The sequence below is a fragment of the Echinops telfairi genome, unplaced genomic scaffold (assembly GCF_000313985.2).
Source record: "Echinops telfairi isolate 266 unplaced genomic scaffold, ASM31398v2 ScPeMD7_53;HRSCAF=182, whole genome shotgun sequence".
In the NCBI taxonomy this organism is placed as follows: Eukaryota; Metazoa; Chordata; class Mammalia; order Afrosoricida; family Tenrecidae; genus Echinops; species Echinops telfairi.
Window position 1 is genome coordinate 5,940,961 of NW_022103951.1, and position 12,420 is coordinate 5,953,380.

General features: G+C 44.3%; 1 protein-coding gene across 1 annotated transcript in view; it reads right to left on the reverse strand.

Moving 5' to 3' along the window:
* The window catches only part of SMS (spermine synthase), a 37,736-nt gene that overhangs the window by 6,044 nt on the left and 19,272 nt on the right, over positions 1 to 12,420 (reverse strand). The window contains exons 7-8 of the mRNA XM_030885780.2: positions 7,441 to 7,555; positions 6,239 to 6,318 (exon numbers count right to left, since the gene is read on the reverse strand). Coding sequence (XP_030741640.1) covers positions 6,239 to 6,318; positions 7,441 to 7,555 — 195 coding nt within the window. The remainder of the gene's footprint in view (positions 1 to 6,238; positions 6,319 to 7,440; positions 7,556 to 12,420) is intronic.

The window sequence follows — 12,420 nt, forward strand, 5'->3', positions numbered from 1 at the left end:
AATGCACATGTCTGCGAGGTACATCTTTTGGGATATGACCAATACCGTGCAATGTTTTCAACAGGGAGAGGGAAGCTCAAGGACCAGGACCTGCCTCCTGCTGGGATTCACCCTTTCGCAGCTTCGGGGCATGCTGACAAAGCTGCCGTAAAGTGGCCATGAAGACAAGGGTGATGTCATGAACTAGCCACTGTGATGCAAGCAATTTTTAGCAGAACCATTTAGCTTTCGTAAGTCACCAAGTAGCAGGCCCAATGACATTCTCATACTATCCCTGATCTCACTCTAATGCCAAGCTACACGCTCTGGGAAGGGGACTGGCTGGCGTGGCAGGAACCAAGGTCCTATCAGTTGGCAGGTTTACAGAAACAAACCCTCTGTGGCCACCACATCCACACATTCCCTAGTCAAACCACACTGCTGCCTCGGAGGCCAACCCCACTTGGTCCAGAGGAAATTCGTGGGGCACCTTCGACCATCCGATATATTTTGCAATCTCTGGGTGTTAGAAAATGAGATGATCTTGTTTCCAGCTATAATGATGACAGAGAAAGAAACCATGTCCTTGTACATCTTTTTGACAAGTCTTAGAAACCAGGACAGCTAATACTTAGGATTTTTAGTAAAAGTGGGTTGGCAGTGACTAGGTAGCAAAACCTAGATAGGTGATACTGACACATGGGCTGAGGTGGACTTTGAGACAAGCATTTCTCTTAGTCTCCAACACTGACAGCAGCTGCCCATGAAAGGCAAGTAACCCGACAGATAGGCACGACAAAGTTAAGTGGGCCCACTTCCTTTCTAACCCCACCTTGTGTCTATTACAAGCTGACTGGTCTGCTGTGCGGCCACACTGGTTGTTTGTTGTTTGTGTTTCTTTGTTTGTTTCAGTCTCTTTTAGCTAGAGCAGTGGCTCTCAACCTTCCTAATTCTGCGACCCTTTAATACAGTTCCTCGTGTTGTGGTGACCCCCTAACCATAACATTATTTTCATTGCTATTTCATCACTGTCATTTTGCTACTGTGATGAATTGGTCGACCCATGTGAAAGGGTCATTCGAGCCCCCAAAGGGGTCACGACCCACAGGTTGAGAACCCATGAGCTAGTGACCCAACACCTCAGCCATGTCCCTGACTTAAGCTGTGTGAAATCTCTTGCTATTTGGAGAAATGTAAGGAGGGAGGGGTGTTCTATAGGTGCCCACTACTTTGAGGAGCCCTGGTGGCACCATGGTTAAGGCACTCCGCTGCAAATCCAAAGGGTTGGGAGGTTCGAGCCTAGCCATCACTTGATGGGCGGCAGATGAGGCAAGCCCGCTGCCATAAAGATTTACAGCCTTGGGAATTCTAGAGTCCTGCTCTGTCCTATAGAGTTGTTATGGGCAAGAACTGACTTGGCGGTGGATTGGGTTTGGTTCCACTTTGAGAAATATGCATTCACAATAAAAACAATAATAAAGCCTACACAAACAAACACCACCACCATGGAAGCTGGGCCGCTTTTATAACAAGAATCTTTCACTGAGCCATTTTCCGTCTAGATTTCCTTAAAGCAGCGCTCAGCAAATTCTGGCTGTCAAGGGCCAGAGAGTAAATAGTTAAGGCTTTGTGCACCACAGTCTCTCCTGCAGCCAATCAACTCTGCTGTTGTATGAAAGCAGCCAGAGAGGAAATGTAGCTCGGTGCGCTCGGCTATGTCCCAATCCAACTTCATTGACAACAGCCAGGGCAGATGTGGCCTGTCATTCACAAGCCCGTGCTTTAGAATCAGATGTGGGCTGGGCTTGTCTGTTTTGTTTTCTTCTTTTAGATCAGTTCTAAACATCAAGGGAATATCATCTAGGAACATAAAGAATTCTTGCCAAGCACCACGATTAATACTCAAACAGAAGAACAAAGGGTAGAGGCAAATTCAAATGGCCAGTCAGCTTCATTAAAGACTAAAAGCAATGCGACTCCAGGAAAGAACGCCTTTCCAACCACGAAAAGGTTTTAGAAGGGCACCACCCAGTGTGCATTCTTGAGAATGCACCCAAGTAGACGCAGGGGGCTAGGACCAGTCTGTCCTCCAGAAACACACAGCAACTGGCAGGCTCTACAACCTACCAACTGCACATCTGGCATAGTGACTTATGCCTTGAGCTGCTAACTACAACTTCAGCTGTTCAAACCCATCAGCCACTCCTCAAGAGATTGGTAGCCTCAGAAAACCACAGGGGCAGTTCTACTCTGTCCTATAACCGAAGGACAAATTCACTGCCCTTGAGTCAATACCGACCTATAGCGACCCAACAGGACAGGGTTGAACTGCCCCTGTGACTTTCTGAAACTGTCACTGTTCATGGGAGTATAGAGATGCCCATCTTTTCCCCACAGAATAGCTGGTGGTTTTCAACCCAACACGGACTCTGTCCTGTAAACTTGATATAAGTTGGAACTGACGCGATGGCAGTGTTTGGTTAGGTTTTTCGTTGTTGTTGTTAGGTTTTCTGTGGATTAAATTCCCACAAATGCCCAAATGTTTATGTAGACACGTGTATCTTGTTATGTGGCTATAGGAGTTAATGTAGAGGCCTAAGGTAGACGTGTGAAAGAAGATATAGAATGAACAATAAATGCTTAAATCATGTTTCTGAGGAATAATAACTAAAAATGTTCCTAGTGCATTAAGCACGGAAACAGGACACATAAGATCACCCCAAATTGTAGAAATTGGGGGGGGTTTCCTCTATGCCAATTTTGCTTGGCTCTTTGGTATATTTCCCCGCCCCCCACTTCTTATCAAGATGTATTACACTGACCCACCCAACCCTTTTTAAAAAAAACTAAAAAGGGAGGGGGACTGGATTATTTCCCAAAACATATACATAATAACTTGCCCCCAAATAATACGTGCCCAGGTAAGACAATAAAAGAGGAAGTTATTAAGTATATACAAGGCACTCGTAGTTATCCTTTCTAAACTACCCACAAAGAGCAACATAAAAGAGACCTCACCTTGCAGTGAAGTGAAATTTCTTAAGATGGTTCTTCTGTGCGTGGCCCTGTAAGGCTCGCCAACTGACTGAGTAGGACTGTGCCAGTAGGGTGTGTGAAACACTAAGAGGGGATTGGTCAGCTTTGGTTGCCACTCCCCTGCATATCAGACCACCATCTCCGAAGCCGGGGCACACAGAATTCCTAAGACCACCATGGATGAAGAGCTACCAACAAAGCCCGGTGGAAATCCCTGCCCAAAGTGGCAAGGCCACAGAGCTGCCACCACTCTGCGACAAGAGCCTGGGGCAAGGAGATCACGAGACAGGGCAGAGAAGCAGTGCGGCTGAGACTGTGGGAGGGAGAGCAGCCCGTGGGCAGAGACTGAAGACCTGACTGCTAGTTGAGGAGAGGTGTTGCTCGGGACCAATGACTGTAGGTTTACTGTTAATTACTATCAACTGTTAACATTCCGAATAAACCTCCCGAATTGTGAGCGTTGTCTGTGAGTTCTGTGTGGCCATGGCAAGGAGTTATCAAGCCCAGCAGAAAGGTGGAGTACCGTGGGAGGAGCGTTCCCTGTCAGAATAGGGGAGAGGAAGATGGAGCGATGAAGGCATGTCTGGCCTTGGACCTCAGTCTGGGGTTGACCAGTAAATGGATTCTCCTCCTCCCTGTGTAGCCCAAGGAGGTCACATATGTGGCCCACCCCCACTCCCCGCCTGTTACTCACACCCGTTTATAATTTGGGAAACTGAGCCTGGGAATTTCAATAAATCCGATTTCTCAGGGGTCAAGCCATGGCAAATTGGAAGCACATGGGATCCAGGACAGCTGATCCTCTCAGGACCAGTGGTGAGAGTGGTGATAGCAGGAAGGTGGAAGGAAGGTGGGGGAGAAAGGGGGAACCGATCACAAGGATCTACATATAACCTCCTCCCTAGGGGACAGACAACGGAGAAGTGGGTAAAGGGAGGGAGACGTCAGACAATGTAAGACATGACAAAATAATAATAACTTATGAATTATCAAGGGTTCATGGGGAAGGGGGAAGCGGGGAGGGAGGGGGAAATGAGGAGCTGATACCAAGAGCTCAAGTAGAAGGCAAATGTTTTGAGAATAGTGAGGGAAACACATGTACAAATGTGCTTGACGCAGTGGATGGATGTGTGGATTGTGCTAAGAGTTGTACGAGCCCCCAATAAAATGATTCTTTTTAAAGAGTTCAGTAGTTTCGACAGAGGTCATTTGGTCCTCAAAGTCTAAAATACAAGGAGGGGCTTCTAAAAGTTTGTGTTGGGGAATGGAATTTTCCCACAAACCTGTGGGAGCCCTCTGATAATGACAAATAGGCTCCCTTCACAGAGAATGTACGTCAACTGCTGATCTTACTCTTCCTAATACTGCTGAAATGCCTGAAAGCACATTTCCCAGCATCCCTTTCTCCTAAAGGGCTGCTGAGTTAATCTGCCAAGAGGAGGTTCTTGCAGAGGGCCTGGGAGGCAGACAAGACTATTCCTCGCCAGTGGCAGCTGTAGGCAGACATGGGAGTTTGCAGGGCGGTCCTGCTGAATTTCACGAATCACCCACTTTAGGACTGCAGGGACTTACCAGGCCACTCAGACCACCGGCACACCTCCCACTGAGAGCTTCAGAAAATGCCCCCGATGAGAAGTGCTTCAAAGATGGCTCATCCTGATAGTCAGGGGGGTGATAACAATCCCTTCTAATGGTGTTGCACATGCCCTATTTGCATAGCCCCACTCAATCCTTTAGCGGGAGTTACAGGAGCCCCGAGGCATAGTGGTTATGTGTTGGGCTACTGCAAGGTCAGGTCATCAGTTCAAACCCACCAGCTGCTCTGTGAGACTGATGGTGACCTTTTCTTTCTTACTCGTTCGTTATTTGCATTATTATCTTACCCTTACCACTTCTTTGTTTCTGTTTCTTATTGTTTCTGTTGGGCTTTCCAGTTTGTGAGGCACGGGAATAGATAACTTCTTAACTTCGGCAAGGGTTTACAGGGGAGGTAGGAGTAGGGGGTGGGAGATAGGTTTGGGGGAACAAAAAATGATTGAGGGAGGGGGGTAGGAGTAATGGAACTGATTTTGATTATACAACTCATTTAAAAAGCAATTTAACCATGAAAAAAGAAAAGAAAAAGAAAATGTTTTCAACTTGATTGGGGTAATGATTGTATAATTCTTCCTGATATGATGGAACGATTGAATTGTATGATGTATGGATTATGTGCCAATAAAACTGTAAAGTATATATAAAATATATTAAAATAAATATTATGTAAAATATGTATATAATATTCATAAATATTTATTTTTAAAATAGAGTAGTCTCAGGAACCCACAGACGCAGTGAGTTTGGTTTTTGGTTTGGTGCACGGGGTACCCATGAGTCCGGGGCAGACCTGATGACAAACAGGCAACATCAGAGAATAACCCAAAATCCCCATAATATGTCTTCATTTAGAGGCAGGTGCTCACACCACGTCAATAAATGGGCTTTAGGATGAAAGAGCTCCCAGAGAATGGGGAAAAATAAAATCGCAATCTGTGTCTCCACCTGGTGGCAGCAGCTCTTACTACAGCCAGTGCCTGAAGTTGCTAAATCAAAAGGTAACCAAACCAAACCCACTGCCCCTGTGGGTTTCTGAGACTGTAACTCTTTGCATTTATTTTTTTTGTCCAGACTCACAGGGTTTCCCAGGCTGTAAATCTTTCCAGGAGTAGCCAGCCTCGTCTTTCTCCCTTGGAGTGGCTAGTGGGTTTGAACTGTGGGCCTTGCTCTTAGCAGTCCAACACGGACCCAACAGCGCCACCAGCGCTCTGGAACTGGACACATCTTACTCACTGGCATCCAGTTGATTCCAACTTATAGCAACCCTCTAGGACTGGGTAGAACTGGCCCTGTGGGACTCCAAGGATGCAAATCACTTTGAAAATCTCAGCTTTCTCTCTTGGTGAGCTTGGTGTTTTCTCATTGCTGACGTTGTGGTCAACAACCCACTCCACCACCCCGCCCACAGCTCCCAACCAGACACAACAGACCTCATGTTCACTTCCTAACACGTCAGCCAGGTACAAAAGTCCTGTTCCAAAGAACATAATCCATTTACACCGTTCTCTTCCTAACAGACAGAAATGTCAAGGATATGATTGCAAACTTCAAAATACAAAAGTTCTTATTGGGAGTTTTTGGAAAGTAATCACCAAAACACACACAGACACACAGTTGAGTATCCTACCTGTGTAAAGTATTTCCCATCTTGTTTCAATACTTTCATTGAAAGGTCAAGAATCAGTCTGAGAAACTCCCAGGTGGAATCTGTGGGTATAAAATAGAAAGAGGTGTGTGTGTCAACTGTATTAAACATGAGTGTGTGTGTATGCATCAAAAGTAACACTGAAAGTCAGTCATTCACTTTCAAATTTGGCCTAAATAAATGTTTTAAATTAAGCGAAGAAATAAATGAATACTACCCTGAGAACAGTACTCTTTCATGATTTAATTGACAACTGGAAATATCAGATAGAACCTCGGCGGACAGTAGGTTTATGTTAAAAAAGGAAAGAGAATTGTCATACAACTTGAAGAAGGTCACCAAAAAGCAGGAACAGAAAGAAACTCGCTGCCATCAAGTCCGTGCCGACTCAGTGACCCTACAGGCCAGCGGCGCACTTCCCCTGTGGTTGGCTGTGAGGCTGCAACCCTTGCCGGCAGGAGAAAGCCTCATCCTTCCCCTCAGAGTGGCTGGTGGCTTCGAGTACCTTGTGATTAGCCCACAACACCAGGCAGGCATTGGTGGCACTAAGTGGCCCACATAGAAATGGCTGAGCTGATGGCTTTGCTGTCACGGCAACAACAAAATCAAAATCAACATTTCAAGGAAATAGATTCATGGCCACGAACTTAAGACAGGGTGGTTTAAGAGCTTTACGGTGGCTGATGAAGTCTTTGCAGTTCAGACGTTCACACGCAAACACAAAATCAAGGTCTAAACAGACTGCGTGCAGTCGCACGGGCAGTGGTCAAAACTGGAAGGGACAAGTGTACGAGTAACCACGAGGCCACCCGTTTGCACCCAAGTCTGCAGATGCAGCAGGAAGCCAAGTTTATAGGGGGAAAAACACCATTACCACAGAAAATGATTGATTTTAGAACATGTGCTTTCAGAAAGAGAACTGTTTTGATTGTGGCATAGATAAGTCATCTTTTAAATAAATTATCAGACTCTGCTTTCAAATGATTGAGTTAGTGCCACCAGTTAGTGGCCGAGTAAGAATCAAAGCCAAGTCCAAATCTCGTAACGTTTCTATCCTAGACCTTTGAGGAGGAGGAAATTGAATGAGACGGTCTCCCAAGATTCTTTTACCGTCAACATTGTACCAAGGGAAACATTTCCCTGAAGCACAGCTTGGTTAAAATAGAAAACAAAACCCAATCTACCTTCCTCTGGAGACGTGGAGATAGGAACAGCCGTCAAATCATTAATCACATAATCAAACATTCTCCCTTCTTTGGCGTACCTCTTCAGGACGGGAATGCAGTCTGCTATTAGAACCTTCCAGAGAGGACAGAAACATACGGGTGAGCCAGTAACGCATTTGTCATGAAACGCTTGGAAAGGACAGGATGCCCACGTCCATACTAATGAAAACTAATTTCTTATAAAAACACTGAACCAAGGAAGTGCATCTAAATCTACCCAATTCCTACTTTGAACTCTCATGTCCCTCCCACTACTCCTGGTATTTTCCTACTTGAAAATTCTCTTCTATACGAGTTGTTTATTGATTTTTTTAAAATCTTAATCTATTACCTGATAGCCTTTCGATTTTCTCTTTTAACCCTACAAGTGCTGCTGACAGTGGTCAATGGTCCATGCCCTGGAGTCAATTCTGCCACATTACAACTGACATACACAGGACAGAGGTAATCCATCCCATAGTGTTTCCTTGGCTACAACCTTAAAGGAAGTAAATCACCAGGTCTTTCGCCTGAAGAGTTGTTGGAAGGGTTTGAGCCGCCAACCTTTCAGTTAGCAGCCGAATGCCTAACCTCTATGTTACCAGGGCTCCTGAGTGGAATCTAGTTGCTAAATATCTAGACAATTGTAAGGCCATGTCTAGAACAGCTCCAATAATCATGAACATCATCATTAGCAATGAGTGGAGCACAGAAATTAAACACTGGAATTCTTACCCTGGTCCTATGTTGTCGTAAACACAGGGAATAAATTTAGAGGGAGCCCTTGTGAGTTACGAGTTGGGGTGCTAAGCACGAGGTGGACAGGTCGGAACCACCAGCGCCCCTCAGAAGGCTTTCTATTCCCGTGAAGACTTGCAGTCTCAGAAAGTCACAGGAGTCGTTCTCCACTATCTTACAAGGTCCCTATGAGTCGGAATCCCCTGGATGGCAGTGGCTTTTTTAACCTCAATTGTTGAAGCTGTGTATTCAGGCAGAGCTCAGGTGGTATCACCGTTGCCTTCAGACAGCTAACCACAAGGTCAGCAGTTCCAAACCACCAGCTGCTCCACAGGAGAAAGCTGAGGCTTTTCTACTTCAGTGAAGAGTTAGTCTCAGAAGCCTACAGGGACAGTTCTGCCCTGTCCTATCACCTTGCTCTGAGTCAGAAGGGACTCAATGGTGGCAAGTTTGAATGTTGGGTTTTAGACCTTGGGCATTCATCAGGCGCGAGGCAACAGCGTAAATTAGACAAGAGTTAGCCTTGCTTATTTTTCCAGTTATATGAGGTCTTTAAAATTTCTCATCTAACAAGTCAGAAGCCAAATGTTTGGCCCAATTCCCTAAGATAACCTATTCAGGTTTTTCTTAGAAGCTTCCTTACACCTACCCTCACAACTCTGCCTTTCTGAAAAAGAACTGAGTTTTAATCTACTCTTGTTTTTCTATTATTGTTTTATAGTCATCCTGGGTGGCCCAAACCCATCATTTGCCTGCTAACTCTAAGGTTGTACTATGATTATATCAAAATTTTCCTGGCTATTCTTAGATACTTCAAAAACTTGTTTGATCTAATGCTAAACACACCCCTTCCCTCCCTCTTGGGATTCTGATGGAGCACTGTTGGCACAATGGATTTGGGCTGCTAACCATGAAGGTTAGTAGTTCAAAGCAACTAGCGGCTCCAGCCTTGGAAACCCACAGGGGCAGGTCTACTCTACCCATAGAGCCGCTGAGTAGGAATCGACTTGATAGCATTGAGTGTGGTTGGGTTTGGGGGATGCTACTTGGAATAGTTTCTAATCAGGAACGAAATCAACTAGGTTCTGACATTTCTCCTTGTGTTTGGGGCCTTTTTTGATATCTTTCAATACAAGCTTAACATAATTCATATTTGCCTCACAATTCTAATCTTGTTAAATGTATTCTTAAGTACGTAATGGCTCAATGGCAGTAGGTTTGCTTTGGGTGGGTTGATAGTTTGAATAAGATTTCTGCTGGCTCCATTTCCATTTATATTCAGTTTACTGTTCTACTTAGCATTGAAGGTTTGAAAAAAAAAACCCAAAACATTGCTTTACCAAATTCATACATTGTGGGCACATACAATTAAGTTAGCTTTTAAGCTAGCTTTCCTATCTACGGATCCTGGGGTCCTCTCTCTATGTATACTGTTTTCATCTTTCTGCTCTACAGTAACTAATGCTGCCAAGTGGAATGAAAGTGCTGATAAGAATGCTCACCATGCTCCTGCTTTTTGTGGGAAAGACCACTACCTTTTGCCATTTAATATAACATTACCTGTAGGTTTCTGATCATCGGCTTCTATTACATTTCAATAACTTCCCTCTAGTGCTATGTCATCGAAGCAGCATTTTTGTAAAGAACTGACTGCTATGCTAACAGGCTTAAGAGATAATGGGATTTTTCCTGAGAACTGTTTGAAGCCCCCTTGAATGGGATCAGCTGCTTTGTCATCTGCAAATGTCATATTTGCTTTCTCCTTTCAATTAGCCCTCTCATGGATTATGGAGGCATTTCTTCAGGTTCACGGCCTTACCTTTCTGAACCAGATCTTACTTGGACAGAATGTAGAATTCTTCACCTAAACCGCTAAACTTAATTTACTCTTGGCTTTACTTAGAAACTTTAGACATGCTTATAAAAAAATCAATCTTTATTTTCTTCTTGCACTGCCTTAATGAAATTAGTAGTAAAGGCTACACTCAGGCACTTTGGAACAGGTCTTTTATTTTCTAAAGCTTTTAAACTACAGTCATTAGCAGATTTTCAAATGCTAAGCAGGTGCAAATATTGCATGTATCTGGTAAGGGCAGATTTTTAATAGCCAGGGGGCTCACTCTTGAGCCTCACACACTAGGAGCCATGCCCAACCACACCCCCAGTTAGACAGCCCCACAGTTGGGTCCCTGGGCTCCCCGTGGTGGGCATTCTGTTCAGAAAGAAGGCCAGGAGGAGGATGCAGTCAGACATCCAACTTCCTTCCTCAAGAGTCTGGTTTGAAGTAAAACCACTGCTTCTTCCCTCCCCAAAATGTCAGCTAAGGCACCCCACCTTCACAAAAGCGGTCAGGTCCAGAGTGTTTTGTGGATCCTAGACGTCTCTGCCACATACTCTACTTCGAATTGCTGGGCACCATGGCTCTGTGTGTTTTCTTAGTCCACATAAAGAACCCATGGCCCATAAGAGGTGGTAGAAGCCCGCCTCCTCTAAAGTGCCCCCCACCCCTTATAACTCCATGTCCTTCAACTAGATAAGCTTCACCTTCGTCCATAAACTAGAACTGCTACCCACGGGGGTGTGAGGGGGAGGTTTGAAGATGAACTGGAAAGCGCTTTAGGTGATCTGGCCCGTTTCCTGACTCCTCCCCTTCTACAAGGTAATTTTCATTTCATCACCAAGTAAAGCTGCTATCTGCTCGAAGCACCGAATTCCTTTCCCTTTTTAAGCTTTCAAAAGTCAGGAAGCTTGGAAAAATGGAAAAGATAATGGAATTTGTCCATGGCCCTTTGAAGCCCCCTCCTAGTTAGAAATAGCAGTAGTTATTTCTTTCCATTTTTGCTCGCAAAATCTCCCAGCTCATTGCCATAGATAGATTCTATTTTTTGGGGGGTTGAAATATATTCTCTTTTTTAATCATTTTACTGGGGGCTCGTACAACTCTTATCACAGCCCATACATACTTCCATTGTATCAAGTACATTTGTACATATGTTGCCATCATCATTTTCAAAGCATCTTTTTTCTAATTGAGCCCTTGTTATCAGCTCTTCATATTTCCCCTCCCTCCCCTTCCCTACCTCATGAACCCTTGATAATTTACAAATTATTTCTTCATGTCTTGCACTGTCTGATGTCTCCCTTTATCCCCTTGTCTGTTGTCCGTCCCCCTGGAAGGGGGTTATATGTAGATCATTGTGATGGATTCCCCCTCTTTCCCCCACCTTCCCTTTCCCCTCCTGGTATGGCTACTCTCAATATTGGTCCCGAGGAGATTATCTGTACTGTAGACCCTGTGTTTCTAACTCTTATCTGTACCCATGTAAATGCTCTGGTCTAGCCAGATTTGTAAGGTAGAATTGGGGTCATACTAGTGGGGGAGAGGAAGCATTAAAGAACCAGAGGAAAGCTGTATGTTTCATTGGTGCTATACTGTACACTGACTGTCCCGTCCTCTCCCCACGACCCTTCTGTAAGGGGATGTCCAATTGCTTACAGATGGGCCTTGGCTATTGTCCCTCATAAAGACCCGATAGGACCAGCAGAGAACTGCCCCTGTGGGATTCTGAGACTTAATTCTTTTTTTTTCTTTTTTTTTTAAACATTTTATTGAGGGCTCTTACAGCTCTTGTGACAATCCATACATCAACTGTATCAAGCACATTTGTATATATGTTGCCATCATTGTTTTCTAGACATTAACTTTCTATTGAGTCCTTGGGGTCAGCTCCTCTTAAGGAGACTTTAATTCTTTACACGAGTAGAATGACTCCCCTTTCTCCCTCAGAGCAGCTAGTGATTTCAAACTGCTGGCCTAGGGATTAGCACACTGATGTGTAATCCACTCCGCTCTTTTCCTCTTTGCTCAGAAACTGCATTAAATGTCACTAAATTGCCTCAAGTTAAACTAAGATGCATGGATATACCATGAAATCCCACTAAGATAGCCACACATTTGGAAAGATGCGGAGGGAGGGTGTAGAACATGAAGAATAGATTGGTTATCTACATGGTTTATGAATCTGGAGATACACAATTATAATTCTTAAAATATGTATTTGCATGGATACCTTGTTTTAACAAGTAATGTAGACACAGGCACCAACCAAACATAGAGGTGTTCTCAAAACGCAAATGTGGCCTATGGAAGTAATGAGTAGTCAACTGTCAAGCACAGGAGAATTTAAGAAAAACTAATTTGTTTATCAGAAAGTATCTTTT